This window comes from Pelodiscus sinensis, chromosome 4, assembly GCF_052426305.1.
Source record: "Pelodiscus sinensis isolate ZL-2025 chromosome 4, ASM5242630v1, whole genome shotgun sequence".
NCBI lineage: Eukaryota > Metazoa > Chordata > Testudines > Trionychidae > Pelodiscus > Pelodiscus sinensis.
In genome coordinates this window covers 34,369,125-34,396,124 of record NC_143055.1, presented here as the reverse complement: position 1 = coordinate 34,396,124, position 27,000 = coordinate 34,369,125, and the positions used below count along the sequence as shown (strand labels likewise).

The 27,000-nt window shown below is 46.7% G+C and overlaps 1 protein-coding gene across 1 annotated transcript in view; it reads left to right on the top strand.

Annotated features, from left to right (window-relative positions):
- Positions 1-27,000, top strand: part of CCDC149 (coiled-coil domain containing 149) — a 92,486-nt gene that overhangs the window by 39,105 nt on the left and 26,381 nt on the right. The window contains exons 5-6 of the mRNA XM_075930634.2: positions 16,201-16,317; positions 18,621-18,793. Coding sequence (XP_075786749.1) covers positions 16,201-16,317; positions 18,621-18,793 — 290 coding nt within the window. The remainder of the gene's footprint in view (positions 1-16,200; positions 16,318-18,620; positions 18,794-27,000) is intronic.

Genomic DNA, 27,000 nt, shown 5'->3' with positions numbered 1-27,000 from the left:
CCAGATTTTTCACTGCGAAGATACAGTCGCTATCATGACTGTATAGTGTTTCTCCTACACGGGTCATGTATGGACGGCGTAATTATAGAGACACAGTGTATCTAGAAACACGTTGGTCGCGTTCATGGTCCCACTCACCCAGTCAATCCTCAAGATATGAGCCTGGTAGACGCTCCCCATGCATGTTAGTGCACGCTCGTCACGCCACTCCTCCCCGTTGCATTCTGAGCGCTATTATGACAGCTATCATAGACCATATGATGATAGTCCCCGGTGTGATCGTACATCGTCCTCCCATAGGGGATCCTCCTGCATTTGTCAACCATTGAGTGCAAAATACTTACCTCATCAATCACAGCACCTAGACTCACCTTCTCCATCTAAGAGTCCAATGATCCAACTAGACCAGTCCGATCCGGAAGAGGGGCAGTTTTCTGGTGTTGAAGACCCCAAACTGGAAACTTCTCCAGCAGACTGCTCTTTGTCATCTCCGGATGAGGTGATATTTCCAGCTGACGTCTTTCCACCAGATGATCTGAGACAATTCAAAGACCTCTTTAAACATGTGGCGGGCACACAGGTAATACAGCTATCGGATATTCCGGTTAAAAAGCACCGTCTCTTGGAAAAACCTCCGTCCACAACAATGTGCAAAGATCACCATACTTACTGATGATGCGATCATGGAAGTGGCGGATGAGATATGGCAGTTCCCAACATCGGTTACACTTACGAGTAAAAAGGCCGACAAAATATTTTGTACCTGCGAAAGGATTGGACTTCTTGTTCAATCATCCTTAGCTTAACTCGTTAGTAGTGGATGCAGCACAACGTAGGGCTAAAGCGCCATGGTACAAAAATAGCTTCCGGACAAGGACAATAAAAAATTGGACATTTTTGGTAGGAAGGTCTACTTCTCAGCCATACTTCTACTGAGCATCGCAAATTATTTGGTCCATCTATCAAACCATAATTTTGATAATTATTTCAAATTAGCGGAGTTACTTCATCATCTCCTGGACAACAAGAAGCCACTCTTGAAGGCAATAGTCCAAGAAGGGTACGCATCATGTAGTATAGCACTGCAGATAGCCATGGACGTGGCTGAGACAGAGGCTAGAGCTACTGCCACAGGTATTGCCATGAGGAGATCATTATGGCTGTCATCTGCAGGAGCCTCAAAGGAGATGCAAAGCAAGGTTGAGGACGTACCATTTGACAAGCTTAAGCTTTTTGTGGCGAACACCGACAAAGTCCTCCACTCGGGAAAAGATTCACGCACCACTCTACGTACACTTGGGATGTACACTCCCTTCTTCAAATGTAGACGTTATTTTCCTTATCAGCGAAGATATGATTTTAATTTCTCCAGACAACAATCACGTCCCTTCGACAATCAACGCCCTAAACAATGTCCTCAGCGCAAGCGATCCCAACAGGGCCGTTTGACCAATCAGTCGTCAACTAAGGAGCAAAGTTGACTTGTCTGTCGAGGATGCAAGGCAGCTACCCACAATCAACAAGGAAGACGAGACTATCCCTTTTTTTTTTTTCATCATCGCCTACGGTCATTTTACCATCGTTGGTCCAACATCACCATGGACAGATGGGTACTAGAAATAGTGCAGTCTGACCTTTCCATTCCCTTTCTCTCTATTCCTCCTACCACTCCCCCTGCCCCGTCCCTTTTCAGGGACCCCCTCACGAGCAACTGCTACAAGAGGAAGTTCAGCGTTTGCTCGACATTGGGGCAATAGAGTTCCCAAGCAGTTCTGAGGAAAAGGCTTTTATTCCCAATATTTTCCTCACACCAAAAAAGTCGGGAGGCTTGTCACATTGCTGGATCTTAAGGGGAGCAGCCAGATCACTGATGCACCCATAGGTGGGGGGTGTTGGCCCCAAAAATGGTATAGAAGGGGGCCATGTGAGGTATTGAATTGAAGCTTATTATCTGATGATCCTATGTACGCTGTTCATGTGTTTGTATAATGTCTGTGTGTGCAATTATTAGCATGTACTTGTATGGACACTGAAGATTTCCCTGCATGTGGTTAAGCATTGGGCAGGGCCGGGCCTGTGGACATGCTAATTACCGAGGCCCTGTGGGACAATGGCTCTCAATGGGCCAAGGACACACCTAAAGAATGGGGGCTGTCACCTGAGAGCAGCCAGCAGGGAACACAGAGATTGACCTCTGACCAGGTGACCTGCTACATACTAGAAGAGGCCAGGAAGGAGGTATAAAGAGGCCATGTGGTCGATGCCATTTTGTTCTCAGCTCAGCACTTCATCCCAGAGGCAGCATTGCAGGGATCGAAGAGCCCGGAAGACCTGTGAACCCATCGTGATGCTAGGATGTGCAACAAGAACTTGTAAACCAGCAGCTGTAACATCTCTGCTAGAGCCTGCATCGAGAACGGGGAGATTCGGTGCATGTAATGTACTATTCTTCAACAATCTTACTGTCATACTTTTCTTGATTGTGATGATAAACCTTTAGCTATAGATTCTAAAGGATTGGCCCAGCGTGATTTGTGGGTAAGATCCAGAGGGTAAATTGACCAGAGATCTGTGACTGGTTTCTTGGAACCGGACAGAACTTGTTCGGGGTAGGTGGGATTGGGTGCTAGGACGCCCCCACCTGTGTATAGGCCTGGGGCCATCTGGGGCACGGATATTGCTGGGGTGTTGGAGGGGTTTTGCTCGGGAGGCTTCAGGCAGGCAGCTGAAGTGCTCTGTGGGACTGGTTTGTGGCCTGTTTGGAGAGGTCACCAGTCTGGGGACTGTAAGGAGCCCCGAAGTTGAGCAATTCGCCCTGAGTGGACGCCCTCAGTTGTGCCCAGACACGGCCCGGTCTGTCACAAAGCTGGAGATGCATTCTAGACCTTCGAAAGCTAAATCGACACCTTTGGAAGTTTCATTTCAAGATGGTAACCTTAACAACTATCATTCCGTCGTTGAACAAAGGGGATTGGCTTGCAGTCCTCGACTTAGAAGACGCTTATTTCCACATGGCTCACAGACGTTTCCTCTGTTTTCAGTTGGGGAATGCGCACTGTCAATACAAAGTTCTGTCCTTCGGTCTGGCATGTGCTCCCAGGGTTTTCACCAAAACGTTGGCAGTGGTTGCGGCCCATCTGCGCAGATTGGGGGTGACAATCTTCCCTTATTTGGGCGATTGCCTCATCAGAGGCATGACATTTTTGGAAACATGTCATATGGTTCGGACAGTGTCCAGCACATTTGCTACTCTGGGCCTTTTCATAAATGTGAAGAAGTCATCACTAATTCCATCCCAGAACCTCGTCTTTATAGGCGCACGACTTGATTCCACCATTGCATGAGCATACTTACCAACGGAACGTTTTACGGCAATCAAAGATCTGGTGCACGCTGTAGTACACGCTCGGACAATTCCCATGCGCGTCTGTCTACAGTTGATGGGGCATATGGCTTAGCTGCCACCATCGTAGTACGCAACACAAGGTTACGTTTTCGTTGCCTCCAGCACTGGCTGGCCACCATTTACGTGTTCACAGGCCAATAGTGGTGCCGCAGTATGTCCGGGACTCCCTACAGTGATGGGTCAACCCGGCCAATCTTCTTGCGGGCGTCCCATTTCATCGCCTACAACCAACAAAACAGTTAACAGATGCTTCTCTAGTGGGTTGCGGAGCTCACATGGACAGTTGCACAGTCCAGGGATGATGGTCGACACAGGAAATGCTATTGCGTATCAATGTCCTCAAGTGGAGAGCGGTATGCTATGCTTGCAAGCATTTTCGGTCGCAGATTCAGAATACAACTATCAGGGTTTCGACAGACAATGTGGCGACCATGTTTTATATCAACAGACAAGGAGGTGCCCGGTCTCATTCTCTTTGTTTGGAGAGCATTCGATTATGGTCTATCAGCAACAACACCATTCTAACAGCTTCATATCTTCCAGGTGTCGACAACTTAATAGCGGACTCTCTCAGCAGACGTTTCCCTCACGACCACAAGAGGGAGATTTGCATGGTCGTACTGACTCATTTTTGTCCGATGGGGGTTTCCGGTGATAGATTTATTTGCGACGGAACACAATACGAAATGTCCCGCCTATTGTTCAAGAGCCAGAATAGGACGTCACTCTCTGGGGCACGTCTTCCTTCTCCACTGGGGAAGGTCATTACTATATGCCTTTCCCCCAGTAGTCTTGATTTCCAAGGTTCTCGAGAAGATCAACACAGACGGAGCCCAAGTAATCCTTCTAGCTCCGGCGTGGGCTCGTCAGCCTTGGTTTTCAATGCTCCACCGTATGTCAGTGAGAGCACCGTATCCTCTGCCTTCTCTTCTGACTCTGTTGACCCAAGACAACGGATCTCTCAATCACCCGAGACCCAAAGTTCTGCACCTCACGACGTGGATGCTTGTTGGTTTACCAACTCTGAGCAGTCCTGTTCTAAGTGAGTCAGGGAAGCCTTAATGCATAGTAGGAAACAATCTACCCAATCAGCTTATACAGCTAAGTGGTCCAGGTTCCAGGCATGGTGCGCAGATAATGCTGTAGATCCTTGTTCCGCAACTACCATGTATATTACAATACCTCTTGCATGACAATGGCCTGGCAGTCGCATTTCTGCGAGTACATTTGGCAGCAATTAATGCATTCCATCGTATGAATGGGGATGTCTCCTTGTTTGCGCACCCCATTACAAAAAGATTTTTTTTGAAGGGGCTCTCGCACCTACATCCTCCGTGGAGACCTCCTCCACCTCTGTGGGACTTGGATCTAGTCCTACAAACTTTGATTTGTCCTCCTTTTGAGCTCTTAGCTACAATACCATTGCATTTACTTACTGTCAAGCTTCTCTTCCTCCTAGCCCTCACATCTGCTCGCAGAGTGAGAGAGAGAGAGCAGCTTTTATGGCCTCACCTCCATATATAATTTTTTCCAAGGATTCGGTGACGTTGAGGACTCATCCGGCGTTTATTCCAAAGGTTTCTTCTGAATTCCATATAAATGAACCGGTGGTTTTACCATGTTTCTCGCCTAAACTCGCCATACCTCAACACAAGCAGCGCTGCTACACACGTTGGACGTGAGGAGATCCTTAGCGTTTTACATTGATAGAACGTGGGATTTTTAGAAAGACAGACTGCTTAATAGTATCATTAGCACACCATTCAAAGGGACAACCTCCAACTTCTCAGCACATCTCCAGGCTGATAGTTTCATGTATATCCATGTGTCACTCGCTACGAGGAAAGCCTCTCCCTTCTCTTCCAAGGGCTCATTCGACTAGAGCAGTTGCTATGGCCACAGTTTTTCTGAGCGGAGTGTCTTTTCTTGACATTTGCAGAGCAGCAACATGATCTTCTAATGTGACTTTTATGAAGCATTATGCTATAATCAATCCGTTTACTTCAGACTCTTCTGTGGCTACAGCAGTACTTAATCGTGCTGGTAGTCTTGATTCCGGAGCGCTCTCACTGCGTCCTAGGTACTGCTCCAGAGTCACCTAAAGTGGAGCACCCATGCGGCCACTCGAAGAAGAGGAGGAAGTTACTCACCCTGTGAAGTAACGATTGTTCTTCGAGATGTGCTCCATGGGTGCTCCACGACCCGCCCTTCCCTCCCCACTCCGGAATTGTTTTTGTTTCTTTCAGATGAGTGGGTGAGAGGAACTGACGGTTGCCGGCTCGCGCGCAGCTGATCAAAGGCGCGAACGCCTCGCTAGGGAAGCACGCATGCGCGAGCCGGCGGAGCACTACTATGAGAAATCTCCAAGCTGCGGCACCGGGATGGGACCCGACACCTAGAGTGGAGCACCCACGGGGCACATCTCAAGGAACAATCGTTACTTCACAGGGTGAGGAACTTCCTCTTCTGTTCTGTCAAATTATTTTTCTTAATGCTATGGTTTTGGTTAATCCAGTTGCTGCATGTGGTGTGGTTTGATTTATTTTAGATCCAAGGGAAACCAGTACACTTCAGGGTTACTTAACCAATTCCTTATTTATTGCAAGCTTTATGCAGTTAATACAGTTGTTGAAGTCTGACAGGCCTTAAGAATAATTACTATACAATTTAAACCTTAAATACTATACATTCTAAAGCAATTAATTCAGAACAAAGCAATGTAAAAGCAATTACTAAAAGATCTATTATATACAATAATAACCCCTAATTCACTTGCACTTTACCCATACGCTACCTACAGTGCCAGGCAGGCGACTGTGGTTCCGTCTTTTCCCACCCATAGGAATGCCACCACTGACGTAGCCGGTGTGAAGGGCCTAATCACTTCTAGTTACCTGGAGCAGGACATGTGGATCAATCCTTCCCATTCCCTCCCACCGATTGCTCTTACAAAACCCAATAGCAAAACGAGACTTGGTCATGCTAATAATATTTACCAATTGATTACATATTGTGCAGGATATGTAAAATGCCCAATGCCCTATTTGGGTACATCCTGCTACTCAGGATGTTGCTGCTATGTGCACAGTTAACAGTTTCATGGCCGCATCTGTGCTTTTTGCTTATCAGAAACAAGTACCAGTACAAGGCTGATTGTCCTGTGTTCTTGACATGGTCTCATGTACCATGCTTAATCTGCATTGTTATGCAAAACATTTCCTGACTCTCACAGCTTTCCTTATTAACCTAGCTTTGCCTGCGTGCTTTGTTACACCAGACTTGAGTCAGGCCAGAAATCCACACTTTGGACAAGGCAGAACTCACCAGGTATTGTCAAGGCAGGGTAATGCAGGCTCTCTCACACTGCTGTTTAAGGAGTCTTTGCACAGACTATTCTCTGCAGGCCAACTTGCCATTGATTAGGCATCCTTGTGATACCTGTACTCACGTGATGGGCTTCACTTGTTTTGGTGGCTCTCATGTCATCCAGTAAATAGAAGTCTGCAGCCCAGGGCATGAAAAAAAGGTATAGTAACCAACACCTCACCAAAAAACCAAGGGGAGTTCCACAGGCATTAACATTATCCAGCACTGTCATCTCAGGAACATAGCTAGTCTTCATTTGTGTAATAAGTAATGCATAGAGTTGATTTTGGGGCCAGATGGCTGTTTTTGAACTGCAAAACAAAAGTTGTGTCTCCCCAGGAGACTGAAAGGTGGGAGTCTATATGCCCTACTGTACAGTCTCCCAGCTTTGCTGCCAGCTTAGCCAGAACTGCTACCAGTGTTAACTCAGCATTGCTTTACAGATAAAATATGGTGTACCTCAAACCTGCATATTACAGTAATTTATTTTTCTCTAGCTATGTTTTCTAAAGTGACGGAGGGTAGCAGCAGGTTGACACCAGCTTTATTTCTGGCACAAGATGGGCAAACAGCTGCTATTGTAGCCATTGAAGCTGCTTCTGAATGAGCAGTTCTGCCTGTGCTTGAACATGCATGACTCGAGTCTGTCCCTCAATGACAAGAGTTGTATAGAATTAAACAAAACCTTTTAAATATCACACAATGGTTCTACTGAGAGAAGTGTGTTGATGGCCTGATTTTTTTTTTGTTTTTTGTTTTTTTTTCAGGTGGCATTAATGTTCACTATAGTAAGATACAGTGGTTAACTGGGTTAGCAATGGGATTTCACCTGATGACCTTATACTTGTTGTGGGAATTGTGGATTCTGGATGTCAAGTAAATAATCAGTTAGGCAAGAGCAAATGGCTTGTATTTGACTTTTTTTAACTGAACTAATTTTCCCATTTATTCAGCTAGAACTTGAATTGCACAAACTGTAGAACATGTCCAAAAAGTCTCTTGAAAGATTTGTTGCCTAAGCAAAAGAAATGCAGCTGCAATTATACTGAACCATTCAAGCAACTGAGTTATAAGAGTATCTCAATCTCATATCAGATCTGACACATGAACACTACTTTAGGTTTACAGGGCACTTGCTTTGTAAACCCTTTCTCTACCCAGTGTTGGGACAGGGATACTTGGAGAATAAACCCTTAAACTTAGAGGGCCTGGAAAGATCACGTTCCTGATTTGCATGGAGAGACAGAAGTTGATGGGGAGGGAGAACCTAGAAGCTTCTATGAGATATCTGTAATCTCCACTCTAATTCCCACTCATGCAAATCACTGACAGACACATGATTTGCTGAGCTGCTGAAGTCATAACTCGGTGAGAGGACAATAGCTACAGTATTACTGACAGTATAGGAGACAAACTTTGGCAATGTGTCAGAGGTTCCATCCATGGGTGAAGCCACCTGCTGCAGCTTGGAAATCCTGTACATGAACTTATCAGTTCCCAGAATGCCCTTACACTATCCACTTGCTCAGTGAAAGATACCTCTACGGCAATTCAAGCCTGTGCAGAATTGCTCTTTGTTGTCAACCTACGTCAGAGGCTCTGGCAGTATCAGTGTTATGAGCTCTGGTGTAAAGCACTGTCAGCTGCCTATGTTATCATCTGGGTTGATTTTCATCAGGCTTAAGGGGTGCTGGAGAAAAATGCTAGCAGCAGCTTATCTTGATCAGAGTTTTTCCTGGTGGAGCTTCACTAGTGCTGTCAATGGTGGAGAGTTGGAAGTTGGAATAAAAAAAGGCAACATGCAACTGGGACAACTATGGCACTGAAGGGTCTATTCATAAAGCAGCATAGACATTATTTTGGTGCTCTTTTCAGTGATGAGTCCTTGAACTTGCAATCAGTCATTGACTGTTTAGACTTAGCGGTGATTTGATATACCTCTGTTTGTGCTTGTGAGCCACAAGCTATTCAGTTACTGCTTTGGAGTATATTAGTAAGCCAGTCGGACTGGCAATGTTGCCTAACCAGCTGAACTAGAAGCATGACAACTAAAGCTAATGGGTGAATGCATGTAGCATGCATCAAAGAACATGAGAATGGCCATATTGGGCCAGACTAAAGGTCCATCCAGCCCCGTATCCTGTCTGCCGACAGTGGCCAATGTCAGGTGCCTCCAGAAGGAGTGAACAGAACAGGTAATCAAGTGATCTGTCTCCTGTTGCACGTTCCTCACCTCTTGCAAATAGAGGCTAGGGACACCATTTCTACCTATCCTGGCTAATAAGTCTTGAAGGACTATCAATAGCTGTAAGAACTAGCTGTGAGTAATGTAATTACACTAAAAATATGTGATTATTTGGCATGGACAGACATGGTCTCTGTTTCAGGTTGTTTTATGGTTTTGCAAAGTGCACTTGGGATACCCAGAAGAAAATGTCAATGTAACATTTCTTTAACATGATGGGCTGGAGATAGCGTCGCACTGCTGTGGAGAAAGTAAGTTTAAAGGAACTAGTGTGTGCGTGTGCGTGCGCGTGCACGTGCATGCGTACTCATGAGTAATTTAGTCATTTATATTTAACCTTCTGGTTAATATTTTGAGACCAATTGTGTATGACCAGATAAAACTGTAGTTCAGTACAGAACCCCTGTATTCAATTCAAATCCAACCTACTTTTGGTACCTAAAAGAGAGTTTAATCCTACTGTGTCATTAATGTCTCCTTCCTTAATGAACCAAAAGAGGCTTCAAAATAATGCTCCCAAAATACATATGCACATGCTGTGAAAGCAGTGTCACTGTACATACTCTTTATTTTCCATGGCCTTTGTTCCCTGTGCACATTGTGCTCCTCACAGCAACTGGAGGTGTGGGTAAGAGGAGAGAAGTAGTGAAGATAGTGTTAGCAATGCTGCAGAGTGGGGTATAATACATTTAGTACATAAAACGTCACAGAGGTAACAGATTCCGAATTGAAACTTGTTGAGGGGTAACAGTGGCATTGCTGTGTCCCTGACCTCATATGAATAATATTGTACCTTTTGATTTGTCCCATTGGTGACTTATGATGAGTCATATGTCAGCCAGATTGATTGGATTGCTCACCGTGCATAAAGTGAAGCATCTGTAATGCTGACTGGTACAAACAAACCTTGGACAGTGGGAGCTTAGTGCATGAATCTCTACAGCTTGAGAGATAAAATCAGATAGCTCTCAGCTAAGGCTGTTGAGAAGCGGTTCACAACTGCCAGTCTGCAGCCCCACGTGGCTCTGGGGCTTGGAGCTGGGGGTACATCACCTAGTGCTTCCACTCCTGCTGTGGCTGTTGGTAGAGGCATGTCCTACCCTGCCTCTCGGTCCAGTCATTGCTAGGCAATCGCAGGGTCTCCTCCAGGATGCGGAAGAGCAGTTTAGTGCTTGGTGGGAGGGCCGCGCAGAGCCCAACATGGCAGCCTTAGAGCTGCTGTGGTCTGGGCAGCAGCCTCAGCTGGTGGCGGGGAGGCAGTGCAGGGGTAGGTGAGGGCAGCAGAGCTAATGCTGGGGGGCTTTGAGGGATGGGCTAGTAATGGGGAAGGCTACGGGGGCAAGGCTGGCACTGAGAGGCTCTGGGTACGGGGCTAATATTGGGAGCTGGCACTGGGGGGAGCCTGGAGGGGATTGAGTGCAATGAAGTTCTGGAAACAGGAGGCTGGTGCTAGGGGATCTCGTGTGGTGGGGCTGTCAGGGTTCGGGGGCTGGTACTGAGGTGTTGGGATGCGGGGGTTGGCACTGGGGGCTGTGAGGATGGGAGGCTGGCACTGGGGATGGTTGGGTTCAGGGACTCGGTCAGTGGTTGGCACTGGGGGGTAATGGAGGGGTGGGAGCTCAATATTAGGGCTGGCACTGGGGGAGTTTGGGGTGTACCCCAGCTCTGTCATCCAGAGCCGCCACGAATTGCTGGCTTCAGCTGTGGCAGCTGCCTGCCATGTGATGGCTGCTGGAGCTGAAGCTGGCTGTTTGTGGTGGCTTTGCAGGCTGGGGCTTTTGGCAGATGGGTAAAATTTTATTTGCCTATTCATTATTTGCAGAATGAATATGTAAATAAAATGTTACTAATCCACCAAAAGTTTGTGAATGGGTTGGCTGGTTCATGATATAAAAAAGATTGGGAACCACTGCTGTAGGGCACACTCATTCTCTAAAGGTATGTCTACACTTCATTCCTCTCTCTTGAGAGAAGAATGCAAATGCAGACACCCGAAATTGCAATCGCAAATGAAGAGGGGACTTAAATATCGTATTATGGTGCTATCTTGAAATAACCCTGTTTTTTCTCTCAAAATAGCGCAATTTTGAATTAGCGCCATAAGGTGATTATGCAAATGAAGCACAGGATATTTAAATCTCTGCTTCATTTGCAATTTGGGGGGGGGCAGAGCGAGAGAGGACTGACTGACTGACACTACATGAGACAGTGAACCACACCAGCAGATGTGTGGGTTGCATATGTCTTCTGCAGTAAATCCAGATCTCCTCTAAGGATTCACTTGGGTCCACACAAAACTCACCAATTTTGTTGTTGCCTCTTTGTCCTTGCTTACTTTTTAATCCACTTGTATCTTGTCAGAAACCAGGGTTTTAAGCTAATTGGAGCAGCCCTGGGCAGGGACTATCTTCATGCTTCATGCCTGTTCAGCACTTGGAGTAGAGGTCTGGTGATATATTTTAATCAAATGTTTATGGTTAAATTAGATGTCATCGTTTTTGTGTGACTCTAGCAGTCGAGAGAGTTGCTCAGTAATGGTATGCTGCAGTCTGTTTTGTTGGGCGAAAGCTATTTGCTTAGTGTGTGGTGAGGCTGTTGGGAACCATCACCTCTGTTTAAAGTACACTGCACTTCAAAATCTACTGTTTTTACAGTCCTAAGGGTTCCTCTATTTGTATTAACCTGTTCTGAGATATGGGATAACAAAATAAAGCTGAGTGCCTTTATCCTGAATGAATTCTGAATGATAGTTCAATAAAAATCAAGTGCCTAGAAGGCCAGAGTAGAAACTTCATAATAAACACTCAAGTATAGAAAAAACCCTTCTCTCCCCACCTTCCCTTTTGCCCTACCATAACATTAAACTGCTGATATTCCTAGAGTTACAAAAGGAAAAACCTTTACAGCCAGTTGTGCCACATCAGCAGACTTGCAGGATGCAGAATGACTTGGCTTCTTAGCTGCACCTGCTGTCCTAGTTGCTGAATGTCTGAAGGCGGCTGTCATTTAGGAATACAGGCAGCCCCCGACTTACGTGGATCCGACTTATGTCGGATCCGCACTTACGAATGGGGCTTTTCTTGCCCCGGAGCTCACGGGCGGCGGGTCGCCACCCATGTCCTCCGGGGCGAGAAAAGCTTCTCCCGGTCTCCCTGGTCTGCTGGGGGGGGGTCCAGCAAAGCCGCTGGACCGCCCCAGCAGACCAGGGACACCCGAGCAAAGCCGCCGCCTGGGCAGCTTTGCTCCCGGGCAAACGAGCAAAGCCGCCCAGGAGGCGGCTTTGCTTGGGTGTCCCTGGTCTGCTGTGGGGGTCTAGCGACTTTGCTGGACCCCCCCCCCCCCCCAGCAGACCAGGGGGACAGGAGCAAAGGCTTGGAGCACACCCGCAGCGGGACAGCCCGGGCGCGCCTGGGCTGTCCCGCTGCGGGCGTGCTCCAAGGCTTTGCTCCCCGTCTCCCTGGTCAGCAGACCAGGGAGACGGAGCAAAGCTGTGGAGGACACGGGCCGTCCCACCATCCACATCTCCCTGGTCTGCTGCGGGGGGTGGGGGGGAGGTGCAGCTAGTGCCCGCCCTCCCCCACCCAGCAGACCAGGCTTTTCTTGCCTACGCCTGGGGCAGAGCAGCTGGGGCGCTGCCGGGTTGGTCCTGCAGCGCCGCTCCTCGGCACTACTGTACCAACCCAGCAGCACCCCAGCTGCTCTGCCCCAGGCGCCCTGATTAAGCCGCTGCTGGTCAGTTTCAGCAGTGGCTGAATCAGGACACCTGGGGCAGAGCAGCTGGGGTGTTGCTGGGTTGCTCCAGTAGCACGGAGGAGTGGCGCTACTGGAGCAACCCAGCTGCTCTGCCCCAGGCGTCCCCAAGTCAGCCGCTGCTGAAACTGACCAGGGGCTGACTACAGGAAGCCTGAGGCAGAGTTGCTCTGCCCTGGGCTTCCTGGAATCAGCTGCTGATCAGTTTCAGCAGCAGCTGACTTGGGGACGCCTGGGTTTCTTAAGCTGAACGCGTATGTAAGTCAGAACTAGCGTCCAGATTCAGCCGCTGTTGAAACTGATCAGTTTCAGCAGTGGCTGACGCCAGTTCCGACTTACATACAGATTCAACTTAAGAACAAACCTACAGTCCCTATCTTGTACATAACCTGGGGACTGCCTGTAAGATGTTGGATTTTAGAGGCACTTTGTTCCCCCCTCTCTCTCACTTCTTCATTGACTAATGGAACCAGGAGTCGGGGCGTAGAGGAACTGAGATTTGACTGGAACAAACTTTGGACCTTGCAAACCTTATTCCTGCAAGTAATATTTGCTCCAGGCTATAATCAAGGGTGCTGGAACTAGGTGTGCTATCCATGCGACAGAACCCCCTGGCTTGATGGGTTTACAGCTGAATTCAATAGCTCTCAGCAGCCTTGCTATACAGATGGTTCCAGCACCACTGGTGTAATTGCATATTACAACCCAACTTGTTTTTGGGGTGTAGGATGAGCAGGTGTAATGGCATTAACCAAGCGTTCCCCACCTAGTGCTGTATGCCCTTGGGAGGGGAAGTTGTTGTTTGCATGGAGTGGAAAGGGGTTCCCTGCTCCCATTTTCCTCTATGCGTAGAAGGACTGAGCCCTTAAAATACTTTTGCTTGATTTATTACTTTTCTAACCAGGTACAAAGTGAGGTGCTATAAGAGTTTTGTAGCACTGCATGTCCCCTTTCACGTTTGTATGATAAGTCTTAAACCTGCTTGTTTGAAAAATATGTATTTTTAAAATTAGCATTTGGTATATTTTCTGGGAACAATTAGGAGTATACTCCTGAGTCTAATGTGCACTCTTTTTCTGGGAGGGGAGTGAAATGCTGTTGTCAAAAAAATATAATAATAATAATTGGCCTGCAGACCATTACTTCACTCAGGAGCTGCAAAAGTCACCCTTGAAGCTTATCAGGAGAAGCTGTAATAGCAGCACTTGGGTGTATGACACAGAGGCAGAAGTGAAGAGGAAACTGTTTTGATGACCAGCTTGGCATCAGCAGGATTTTAACTGGAACATATGTACTATAGTGACGAGCATCCTCTAAATACCTAACACAGATGGACTATACAGTCGTCTGATTCAGAAGATTGATTTTCTAACTCGGAAATAAAACAATGCACACTAATTCCTTTGTGTGACTGCAAAATGTGAGGGAAGTCATGGGAGTTTTCACTGCAGATTTCTGAAGCCTCTATGGAAATCCCACAAATTGGGCTATTGGGATGTAGCATTTTTTCCAAACTGCACGAAGTATAAACAATTGTAAATGCTGCATGTGCTGCAGCCTATGCACTCTGTAGGCTGTTCATTTCTTAAACAAAGCCTGACCTGAATTAACATCCTACCATTTCAAAAACCTCTGTTAAATAGAGGCTACTTTGAGATTTAGGCTTCAAGGATTAAAAAGAAGTAAAATAATGTATGTTAGCCATGAAAGATGCTGAAGATCTTAAAGATTTTGCTTTGCCTTTTAGCTAAATATTTTAATACCAGCCACTTTTATTATATATTAATGGATGTTTCCAAACATTTGTTTTATGTTCATGTAAAAACAGCCCTGATCATTGAATCTTCAGGTTAATTCTGCACAAAGGTTGCATTTGGTTTTAGTGTAGGAAGTACATCTGTGATGATGGGTGAGTCACGTTAGAAAATATGGCAGTATAGGCAGTCCCTGGGTTACGTACAAGATAGGGACTGTAGGTTTGTTCTTAAGTTGAATCTGTATGTAAGTCGGAACTGGCGTCCAGATTCAGCCGCTGCTGAAACTGATCAGTTTCAACAGCGGCTGAATCTGGACGCCAGTTCTGACTTACATACAGATTCAACTTAAGAACCCCAGGCATCCCCAAGTCAGCTGCTGCTGAAACTGATTAGCGGCTGATTCCAGGAAGCCCGGGGCAGAGGCTTCCTGTAGTCAGCCGCTGGTCAGTTTCAGCTGCGGCTGACTTGGGGACGCCTGGGGCAGAGCAGTTGGGGTGCTGCTGGGTTGGTCCAGTAGCGCCGCCGCTCCTCGGCGCTACTGGACCAACCCAGCAGCACCCAAGCTGCTCTGCCCCAGGCGTCCTGATTCAGCCACTGCTGAAACTGACCAGCAGTGGGTGAATCAGGACGCCTGGGGCAGAGCAGCTGGGGTGCTGCCGGGTTGGTCCAGTAGCGCCCAGAGCGGCGCTACGGGACCAACCGGCAGCACCCCAGCTGCTGTACCGCAGGCGTCCTGAGCAAAGCCGCAGAGCACGGGGGCAGCAGGACAGCCCAGACGCGCCGTGGCTGTCCTGCTGCCCTCGGGCTCCGCGGCTTTGCTCTGCTTTGCTCCCCCTCTCCCTGGTCTGCAGACCAGGGGGACGGGGAGCAAAGCGGCGGAACATGCGGGCAGCGGACAGCCCAGATGCGTCTGGGCTGTCCGCTGCCCGCATGCTCCTTGGCTTTGCTGTGCTTTGCTCTCTGTCTCCCTGGTCTGCAGACCAGGGGGACGGGGAGCAAAGCGGCGGAACACGCGGGCAGAGGACAGCCCGGACGCGTCTGGGCTGTCCGCTGCCCGCGTGCTCCTTGGTTTTGCTCTGCTTTGCTCCCCGTCCCACTGGTCTGCAGACCAGAGAGACGGGGAGCAAAGCAGAGCGGAGACGGGGAGCATGCGGGCAGCGGACAGCCCCGTTCGTAACTGCGGATCCGACATAAGTCGGATCCGCGTAACTCGGGGACTGCCTGTAATCTGTAGAATGAGGCTAATAGTTCTCTTTCAAACAGCTTTTAGAAGTAGGGAGTAAAAAGCTTGATATAAAAGCATGATATTTCTGCTAGAAAATAACTTGAAAATTCAGAAACTCGTCCCTTCTGGAGAATGTGAATGGATAATATTTCCATGCTTATATTGAACATCTACTCATATGTAAAATCCCACAGCTACTGCTAGAGAGCCTGATCTGCTCTTTGAAGTTATTAGCCAAACACCCATCAATCTGAATGAGAATGGGATTGTGATCATGGGCAGGCAAGTGGTTTCTTATAAAATATCCCTGGTGAAGATTTGAGAGAGTCTCTGGAAAGGCTCTCTGTCAACAAATTGCCTTTCTAGTGAGTGATGCAACATACTCTGCTAATATTCTCTCAAGTGTTCAGTCTGCGGTCTGTGGCTTATGGAGTCTTGGCATTTCTTGCAGCTCCTTAGAATGACAATAGCAAAACAAAGACTTGGAGATGAAGAAGTTGGGGCACGCCACTTTGCAGCACACGAGCGTGAAGACCTCGTTCAGCAGCTGGAGAAAGCACGAGAACAAGTAATAACTCATGGGCGCTCAGTAATTGTTTTCATTGCTGGTAAAAACTTGTAAATTGGATTGCTTCTTCTGTACTGTAATTGCTGCTACCTGGTTTGCAATGCAGATAGCAGTGTGGGTGGCAAGGGGGTATATACTCTGGCAATGTTTATTGAATATGCCAGCTGTTGGGTAGCACGTTGCCATAGTTTAGGATTGTCAGTGAAGAATCCCATATTGAATTAGAAATACTGGAGGCACATATTTGGACATGGTACAGAATTCCCAAACTGAAATTTAGCCAGGGGACTGAGTAGTGCATTAAAGTGGGATTTCTAATTTCCGCAATTGGTTAAGACTTCTGATAGAGGCCTTTCTCTCAATCCCTTGCATTTAATCAGCGGAGTGAGTCCTCACATTACACATAGAACTCATTCTGTACTGAATCCCCAAGACTTCAAGGTGCACATAGATGTCCACTGGCAGTTGGTCGTATCTGTCATCTGGTACTCACCTGGTTGACTCCTTCTTAGTGTACTGAAGGTGGAACTTCAAAGACCTGCACGGAATTCAGATGCAGCAACTGAATTTTGAGGACCGGTGTTAGAACAGTTTCTCTGCCTTTATCAGTGTTTTTCTTATAACTAGAAATAGATTAAAACCTGAGTCTGAATATGAAACCCTTCAAATTGTAAGGGCTGCTGGGTTTTAAATTCTAATCCTGAGAGCTGAACCTGTCATTACAATCTTGGATCCATGGGAGGCACCAGGAAGGTGCAGGGGTAAGGAAAGGTGCAGGTGCCAGGGGATTGTGGGGGTGAAGCAGAAGGGCAGACATGGGGGGAGGGGGAGACAGGTACCAGAGGAGAGAGACAGGGCAGGTGGGTTGAGGGAGATGTTAGGAAAAGGGATGGGGAGGGATAGCTACAGATAATCAGAGTGGGGCTAGAGGAGGAGTGAACCACAGGGAGGAGGAGGAGGGAGAAAGAGAGATTGCTGCAGGGGAGGGGAGCAGGCTCCCAAATGGCTGAGGGGAGTGAGAAGGGCAGGAGTCAGGACAGCAGAAGAAGGTGGGGAAGAGGGGGCAGCAAGCACCAGGGGATCAGATGAGAGGAGGGGAGGAGACATGGCAGCAGAGGTAACAGGGAAAGGTTTATAAGATATTTGTTAATAACTTGAGTGCCACAGTGGCACACATCTGAACAAGAGTACATTAACTCAATACTGGTGCACAAGACAAAGTTTGCTCTGCTAATGGGAGGAAAAATTTCCCTTAGCCTCTCCCCGCAAGTTAATGCAATGCAAATTCGGTTAATGGAATAGCAGGCTAGTTGCATTGGGAGGGTGGGTCTGTGGGCGAAATCCATCCCTATTGGTAGAACAACAGTGGGAGGAGTTCTTAGAGGGGTCACATGACACCCTTTACTTCTAGTCATGTGTCCATCTTGACCCTGAGAGTACTACGTGCAGGGGTGTGGCTAACATATCCCTAATTTTGGTTCAGAAAATATGGTCACCATATCTATACCCAAATGCTAACTCTCTTTAATTTGTTGATACCAAATTATAACCATGCTAGGAACCATTTGGCACACTTGTTGAACTAGCTGTAACAATTTTGCAAGTTCAGTTTGCAAATAAGGTCTTCCTTTGCTGCTGTTGTGTTCCAAAAGGTTTCTGACTGTTGGGCAAGTTGGTTCAGTTTTCATTGCTGAACTTTGTTTTAACCTTAACTAACTTAAAAGAAATAGGACAAATGCAGAGTAAACAATACTTGTTTGTATGTATGGTCAAAAGAGAACAACAAATGCAGTTTTTATTTTCCTTGTTTTGCTTTAATTTTAAAAGAGTAGAAATGGTAGGGCAGGGAGGGAAAGTGTAGCTATCTTAATTTTAGGGTCAGTAATTGAAGAAATTTTTCAGAAAGATTATGCATCTCAACTTTTTCTTATTGGTGTCTTCAGTGATATTACTGACAACAATTATAGAGAACATCATAGATTAGGCCAGGGTGAATTTCAGTTTGTTCTTTCCCAATATATTCAGTTAGCTCAAGCAGACAGCTGGTGATCCTCTAAGATTGCATCTGAATTTCTCCAGAGTTTTAAGGGTGTTTGAATGTGGGGATTTGGTTCAGTCTTCTTGCTGCCTGTTAGTATTTTTAGGACTCTTTTGATCTACTTTTATGGATTATCGTAAGTGTACTGTTTGCCTAAATTTGACCCTCTTCAGAAGTAAAGTACTTATGATTGTTTTGTGTCTAGATATAATGTACTCTTCAGTAAATTCAAAATAATGTTAGCAGAGCTTTGCTTTCTTCTCAGATTGAGACACTGGAACATGATCTTCAAGCTGCATTGGATGAGCTACAGGACCTAAAGGAAGAACGTTCTTCTTATCAAGATAAAGCAGACCGACTCAACCAAGAGCTTAATCACATCCTAGGAGGACATGAAAATCGCATCATTGATGTAGATGCCCTGTGCATGGAGAACAGGTGAGTACAGAGGAAGTCTGGGGTGCTTCTCTTGTATGTACAGTGTGATGATTCACTTGCTATAAGGACTGAGTCACCTTGTTACCCCCTGCTTCTACTGAGAGAGTGCCTTGCCTGTCTTAGTTGAGTGTTAGCTCCTTAACTCCTCTAGCCTGTCAGCCACTCAAGCACTCTCCTTGGGCTGTGCTAGCCATGTCTTTGTTTTGCAGCTTAACAAGAGGGGCGAGACAGACCCCTTGAAGCATTTCCTTGTGGAACCCAGCCCCAACACTGGCCACTCACAGAAATCCCAGATCTTCCATTCCCCCATGAGCAGTTTGCCCTGTTTGTTCAGTTTTTTTCTTAACTCTTCCTGTGTAATGCACAGCACTTAAATAAATCTTTTGTTTTATTATAAGAAAAAATAAGAGATTTCCCCTAGTAACAAAAGTGATGGAAGTAAATGGTCAGAATATAAAACAAATCATAAAACTTGAGCTAAGGCTTATGCTTATTAATAGTTACCTTTGTTGTCTAATAAAGTAGATTCCCATTCCCCACTCCACCCCCAATAATCTGTTGCTTAGCTGGCTGGTTTCCTGGTCCTGAAAACCAGGATCAAATCTTCCATGAAATGCCTCCACAGTATGTCTGCTCAAGTGAACAGATGCAGTGTCTTTTTCCAGACTGTGATATACAGAAGATCACTATTGCATGCTACATTTCATAAATATATATCACGGAAGTGCTGTGTGAAGTGTTGCCAGAGTCATAGAATCATATAGTACTAGGACTGGAAGGGACCACGACAGGTCATCGAATCCAGTCCTCTGCCCTCATGGCAGGACCCAGTACCATAGACCATCCCTGATAGATATTTATCTAACCTGCTCTTAAATATCTCCAGACATGTTTAACAACCCTGACAGTTAGGAAGTTTTTCCTAGGGCTTATCTAGACTATGCGGGAACAGTCAAAAGAGGATATGCAAATTCCGTGGGAATTTGCATATCTTCTTCTGATCACACTTTTGAAACCAGAGCTTTCTAAAGTGAAAGTAGTTTAGACTCTGCTTTTTTGGCAAACCCCTCCCCTTGTCAAAAAGCCGTGTAAACCTAATTTTTTGAGGAAGAACAGCTTTTCGATGAAGGGGTGGGGGTTCGCCAAAAAAGCCACATCTCAACTACTTTCACTTTAGAAAGCTCTGCTTTAGAAAGTGCGATCGGAAGAAGACATGCAAATTCCCGCAGAATTTGCATATCCTCTTTCGACGTTCCTCTTAGTTTAGATAAGCCCCTAATGTCCAACCTCAACCTCCCTTGCTGCAGTTTGAGCCCATTGCTTCTAGTCCTATTCTCAGAGGCCAAGGAGAAGAATTTTTCTCCCTCCTCCTTGACACCCTTTTAGATCCCTGAAAACTGCGATCATGTCCCCTCTTTTCCAAGCTCAATTCTTTCAGTCTTCCTTCATAGGTCATATTCTCTAGACCTTTAATCATTCTTGCCTATTTCTTGCAGAAAAGAGTTGCATGTAAATAATAATGAACCCTTTGCTAATTAGCCTGTGTGTGTCAGACAGGAAATTTGCTGAAATTGGTCATGAATTGTGGGAGCTTAGCCACATCCAGGGTCATCCCTAGGAAAGTGCAGAGCCCAGGGTGTGACCCTCCTTGCCACAGGCTCCACCCCCACCCAGTAGCCTGGGAAGGAGTTTTAATAAAATTTGGATGAGTTAGGCTCGCCAATCTGACCAGAAAAATCTAGGTTCGTCCTCTATCCTAGGTTACAGTTCAGTGGAACCATAAGATTCCCTCTCTTGAGGGTTGGCAGGTGACCGACAGCAACCACACTTCAACTCAGGAAATGAAATAGAAAACAACTTTATTTCTAAAGGAACAACTATAATCAGGACTTGACAAAGTACTGAATCTACTCGGCCATTGCGAGTAGATTTCAGCTGGGCACCCCGTTCATCTGCAGCCGCGCGTATGCGCAATGCGGATCTTGTGCATGCGCAGTGCGGGGCTGGTGAGTGGCTTTCGCCACCGTTCATCAAGCCCTGACTATAATGCTTACCACAACAAAATCGGGGGGCGAGAACACAAATCACTTGAATTCCTTCCCAAGATGTCTTTAACACAATCAAATTAAAACTTACCTAAGTATACAAAGAGTAATAATAATAATTATATTTCCTACACACAAGGACCCCAGGGTTGGTGGAGAAAGGTGGCTTCCCTTCCCCTTGCTCCCACGTCTTCCAGGGTTAGTAAGATTCTAAAAGCAAACTTAAGCAAAATTTAAGGAAGCAAGAAAGCCATTATAGTGATAGATAGATGTAAGTATTTAGTTTCTGAGCTGAAAAGGTAATGCACTCCAGAGTGTACTGCTTCAGCAAAGCTGGGACAGCAGCCCCGATCTCCCAAATCCCTGTGCCAAAATGTTCTGGATATACAACCCCTTTCCATAGTTGGGCCTAGCACCCTAAGATTTCTGAGGGTACCATCTCTGATTGGAAGAAGTATTTGGGGACCTTATGAATATTTATTAAGAATGACCGATGTTTTCTTGAATAATTTCCCAAAACCACTTAAAGTGTGGGAAGTTGCAGTTTAAAACCTGCTGTCTAGACTGATTGCGCAGGAAATTCGAAATGGCTTTTATCGCTGTTAGCAGATTTGTTCTGCGAATTCTGGGCAGAATTCAAAAAATAAACTCTTGTGCCAACCACAAATGCTTACTTCATCCCTTTATGAAAAATTACAAAGAAAAGTATTTAACTACCTACTGCTCACATAAGCCATCTCACGGAAAATGAGTTCTGCAGGCCCCTTGCATTACCAGCATATTCAAATCTATATAAAGGAAAAACAAAATAAAATCATACAGCTATTAATTAACTAAAATAAAGCAAATATTTTAGTAGGCCAAGATAAAACAGATATCGGTTAGTAGGCTACAACCCTGCCCCTTCCTGCTGTGCTCTGTTTCCTCCTGCCCACATCACAACCCTTGCCCAAAGCTCCTTCCCTGAGTGACTCAAGCAGGGGATAGCAGGAGTTGGCTCCCTACAGTCACCACAATGGCAATAGCTGAAGTGTTCCAGTAGCATGCTCTGCTCTGCGCCAGACAGACAAAGCACCCTGGGGTAAGTCTCTGGTCGGTCCCTTTGCTGATGCCGCGAGGAAGCAGAGCACAGTAGGCTAGGAGATGGGCAGCAGAGATGGCTGCCAGATTGCTCCTGTTTTGGCTCTCATCCCTGCAGTGAGTGCATAGGGGCAAAAGGGTAGGGAGGACCCCTACCAGGCCCCGAGGTTATCTTCCCCCCTTCCCACTAACACCACCCCTCCAAAGCCACTATGGGGCCTCCCAAAGCGCAGGGCCTGAGGTGGCTTCCCTGAACGGTCCTATGGACAGGACAGCTCTGGCTACACCACAGCTTTAAAGAATGTAAACTGACAGACTTGGACTCTTAAATGTTATGCTTTGTATTTGTTCTGTTTCATGTTTGTTCTCATTCCATTTAAATCATGAACTGGTGGCCAGAATTCAAAATGGCAGGTACCTTAGTTAGGTTTTGCCCTGCTGTCTCTAGTATAGACAAGCCTTCAGTCACCTTATCCGTAATTATCATAAAAATAAATACTTAATACCTGTAAAGCACTTTCATGTTCAAAGCACTACACAATCATTAAGTCCTCTTTACAACATCCTCTGAGGTGTGTAAGTGGGACAAGAGAAACACCCTAGCAACACTGGTGGTTCTTTGAGTTCTTGGTCATGTCCATTCCATGTAGGTGTGTGCACACAGCAGTGAGCACAGATGTCAGAAGCTTTTTCCCAGGGAGCCCTCTGGAGTCGTGCTGTGTATATATACCTCTGCTGGCCCTCTATCCCCTCAGTTCCTTCTGACTGCTCATAACTGTTTTTGGAACACCCTGGGCTTGGTTTTCAAGTCTACCGTCAGCTCATTTTGTAGATAGTTCTCTAGTGTTAGTGTTCGTCCACTGCCAGCACAGACCCCAGTACCAGGACCATTGACTGACCAGATGCTGCCACCTGCTCCTGTTCGGCACCGGGGGAAGCCTATAGCTAGGTGACAGCACCCAGCACTGGCGTCCGCAGCACTGCCCTGGTCTGCTTCCCACTTGTCTAGGGCAGAGTCAGTGTGGTCAAGGGCCTCATCCACCTGTTCCCAGTTTTGACACTGATCATATTCCAGGTACCACTCGCAGCACCATAGCCCACCACTGCAGCAAACATGGCCCCTGCAGTGGCAGCCACACTGTGGGCCTACCATCAGGCCCAGGGCCCCATGCCTTCCACGCTGGGCTCTACTGGTACATATTCCAGGGGTACTTACTCAGCCTTGCCATTTCCAAGGGCCCCAGCATCAGAGAGCAGACATAGCCCACAAAAGCAGGCGGACTGACCACCTACAGAAGGTGAGGAAGCAGCAGTGCATGCGACCATTCCAGACCCACCTCAGCGGACAGGCTACAGCAGGAGCATTTACCAATCACAGACTCTTAATAGTTGCCTGATGAACCCTGGAAGATCCTTCGCCACCCATGCCCACCATGGATACGAGGACACGCCAGGAATTGTTCAGAAGGATGGCGAGCAACCTGGGTAGCCAGGCCGAGATGGTCATGGAGGATATGGACCCAATGGTAGATATCCTCACTGCAGATGTCCCAGGCAGCGTGGCAATGCCACTTAACAAGACAGTGGCCAAAACTTTTAAGACTCTGGCAAATCCCGGCATTTGTCCCACTGACCCAGAAGGGGGTGAAGCACAAGCATCTGTATGCGCACCCACTCCCAGGTACTTTGGTTGTCCGGGCAGCCAGCCACAGAGAGACCAATCAGCCGGGTCCTGGGCCTAAGAGCAAAGAGCCCAAGTAATTGGACTTGCTGGGCAGAAAGGCATACACAATGGGGGGATTGCAGCTAAGGATTGCCAATCACCAGGCGGTAGTTTTCATACCTATAACATCTGGGTGGTAGTGGATAAGTTTAAAGTACTACCACCTCAGGACTCCCGCCAAGAGTTCAGAGCACTGTCGTAGGAAGGTGAAGTGGTCTCGTGCATGACCTTTCACGGGGGTTTGGATGCTGCAGATTCTGCTGCAGTGGCGACAGGCATAGTAATGCAGCATAGTTTGTGGTTGCAGAAGTCCGGCATCCCACCCAAGGTCGAAACCATGACGCAGGATCTTTCTTTTGTGGGAGCTGGACTATTTTCTGACCAAACTGATATGAAGCTGCACAGTCTCAAGACTCCAGGAAGTCTTTGGGTGTACATACACCGGCCCCACATTGGCACTCCGTCAATATTAGACCCCGCACACAAAAACACCCCTCTTCCAGCAGAGCTATAGACCCAATACTAATAAGAGAAGAGGCTGTAACAAAAATGGGAGAGAAATAAAAGGAGGAGATGGAGATATGCTTCCTTCCAGGAAATGGGCCTTCCCTTGAATCAACAGGTGCCTAGTTCAGGATTTTGAAGATGCGCCCAACGGCAGAATTCCAGCCTCCATACCAGGTCCCCCTTTTGTCAATCATCTATCCCACTTTTACTGTGCTTGGTCTCAGTTCACTTCAGATCATTGGTTATTACCTACAGTAGGAGTACCTGTGCCCATCCCTCTTTAGGGAACCTTCTCATGAGCACCTTTTAAAACAAGAGGTTGTCATTCCCAGAGCTGGGGACAGTAGAATTGGTTCTCAAAGAGTTCAGAGGAAAGAGTTTTTATTCCTGTTACTTCCTTATACAGAAGTCCAAGGGAGGTCTCTGGCCTATTCTGGATTTCAGAGGCTTGAACAACTTTATAAAAAAAGACGAGGTTCAGAATAGTAATGCTGGCTTCCATTATTTCCTCTCTTGAGAGGGGGGACTGGTACTCTGCCCTCAATTTAAAGGATGCTTACTCCCATATCTCTTGATTCCTGCTCATAGGAGATTTCTCAGGTTTACAACTGGGACAGACCACTGCCAGTTTTCAGTTCTCATGTTTGGCGCCTCTGTGGCCTGAAGAGTTTTCATAAAATGTATGGCAGTCATAGCAGCCTTTCAAAGGAAACACAGCGTTCAAGTCTTCCCGTACCTGGATGATTGGCTGATCAGGGACCCCGCAAAGGCCCAGGTAATTCAGCACATAGAATTAGGCATTCCATTGTACAACTGGGTCTTTTAATAAATGAGGAGAAATTGACCCTTGTTCCCACAGAGACACTCAGGTTCGTAAGGGCCTGACTGGACTCCATTACAGCTATGGTCTCTGTTCCCAGGGCCTGGTTTATGGCCATAAGGGACATTCTTTTACGGCTGAAGGTGTCACCCCTTAGAACGGCCTGAAACTGCATGAGGCTGTTGGGCCACTGCTGTTTACAGCTGCTGCCCTGGCTCTGTAGTAAGGGTGCTGGTGAGGTGACTAGGGGCCAGTGGCTTGGCAGGCTGGATCCAGCCCGCTGGCCACTTCTTGCCCACCCCTGGGCTAGACAGACTGTACCTGCACGTTCAGCAGCCTCATCCTCTCTGGGAGTTTAGTTTAGTCCTAACTGTTACACCTTGGTTCGGTGATGTGATGGGAGTCTCAAGGGTTAAAGCTGACTACCCAGTGAAAACTACTGGATGATGGTGAAACAAATGATTTTTATTAAGTGGAATGATTTTTTTTTTTAAATCAAAACTAACAATTAGCAAATGGGTTTTTTTTAAACTAGCAATTGCTTAATACTTTTACAGCGTAGAAAACCTAAACTTAGCTGTACTTAACTAATTACAAACTTCTTTGATTACAATTCTACTATACCAAATCACTGTCTTTAATTTGCTTAACAAAAATGCAAAACAAAGACAATATAATGATAATAAAAGCACCGTCCAAAGCCAGCCCCTCTATGGTTATTTTAGGACAGCTGGTGGAGTTAGTCATAAATCTACTTTTACCACTTAACAACTCCGGGGCTTCTATTTCTAACACTTACATTTAACCTAAATACAACACTACTACACAACACAAAATTATACAATTTACACAGTGTGGTTAACAGAACTTAGATACGCTTTACAGAATTACACAGTGAAATTAACACAATTTAACTATTAATTAAACCAATAACTAATACATTTAAGCAATACTTACAAATCCAGCAACGATAACAACACAAAGAACACACTAGAACTCGGAGCATGCTCAGGACTCGTGCACCCCTATATTTGACTCGAAGGGTGGGGAGGCAGCCTCAGGGTGATCAATCCTTTAGCCGGGCAAAAAAAGACACGTGCCCTCAATACACGGAACCTCCGTCGAACAAAGGGATTGAGGGTCTTTTATACAAAAATTCAGTGTCTGTGCCATGCTATGGTCTGCATTTGGCAGGGCCTGATAGGCTAGTGATGAGGTAGTATGACAATACTGCCCTATAGGAATTTTCGTGATGTATGCGTGATCCCCTCGTGGACAGGACCAGATGGGGCATAGTTAGTGTTTTATTACCCTATGTTTACTTTTTCCCTTGCCCCTAAGACTGGTCAAGCTACGGTCAAGTGAGGCTTATCTGTAAGCACTATCTAGTCATGCTCACCTCCCTGTTTTTTTGGCGCCTGTGAGTCCCAGAATGCCTATAAGATCAAATTCCATTCACAAAACTGCATTGTGCTGCCCATGCTCCTCTGAGTATCTGGGTTTTGTGTGAGGGGCCTTGTGTGGCAGGATGGGCTATACACGAAGGCCGTGGACAGAAAAAGCCTGCTTTACAACACTAACAAGGCTCGTTCTCTCCCTCCCCACCTCACCCTTCCCCATTTGCAGGGCTCGACAAATAATACAATCGACTCGCCGTGGCGAGTAGCTTGTAACCCGGAAGAGCCGGGTTCGGGCGATCTGCGCATGTGCAGATGGCCGGACAGCACAGCTGGCGAGCGGGGCTCACCGCGGTTTGGCAAGCCCTGCCCATTTGAGCCCCTGCCGTGTGCTCCCTTGTGCATCTCTTGTAGAAGGTCACATTTTTTGGCGGCCATCATGTCAGCTAGGTGAATGTCAGAATTGAACCCTCACTTCAGAGCCCCCTTATATGGTGTTCTTTAAGGACAAGGTTAGATTGCACCCTCCACCTCAGTGGCATGGGAGGGGGGCAGTTGCCCCCAGGCCAGGCGCCATGCTAGGGGAGCACCAATTTAGTTCCCCTCCCTCAGCTCGCCTGCTCCTCTTCCTCCCA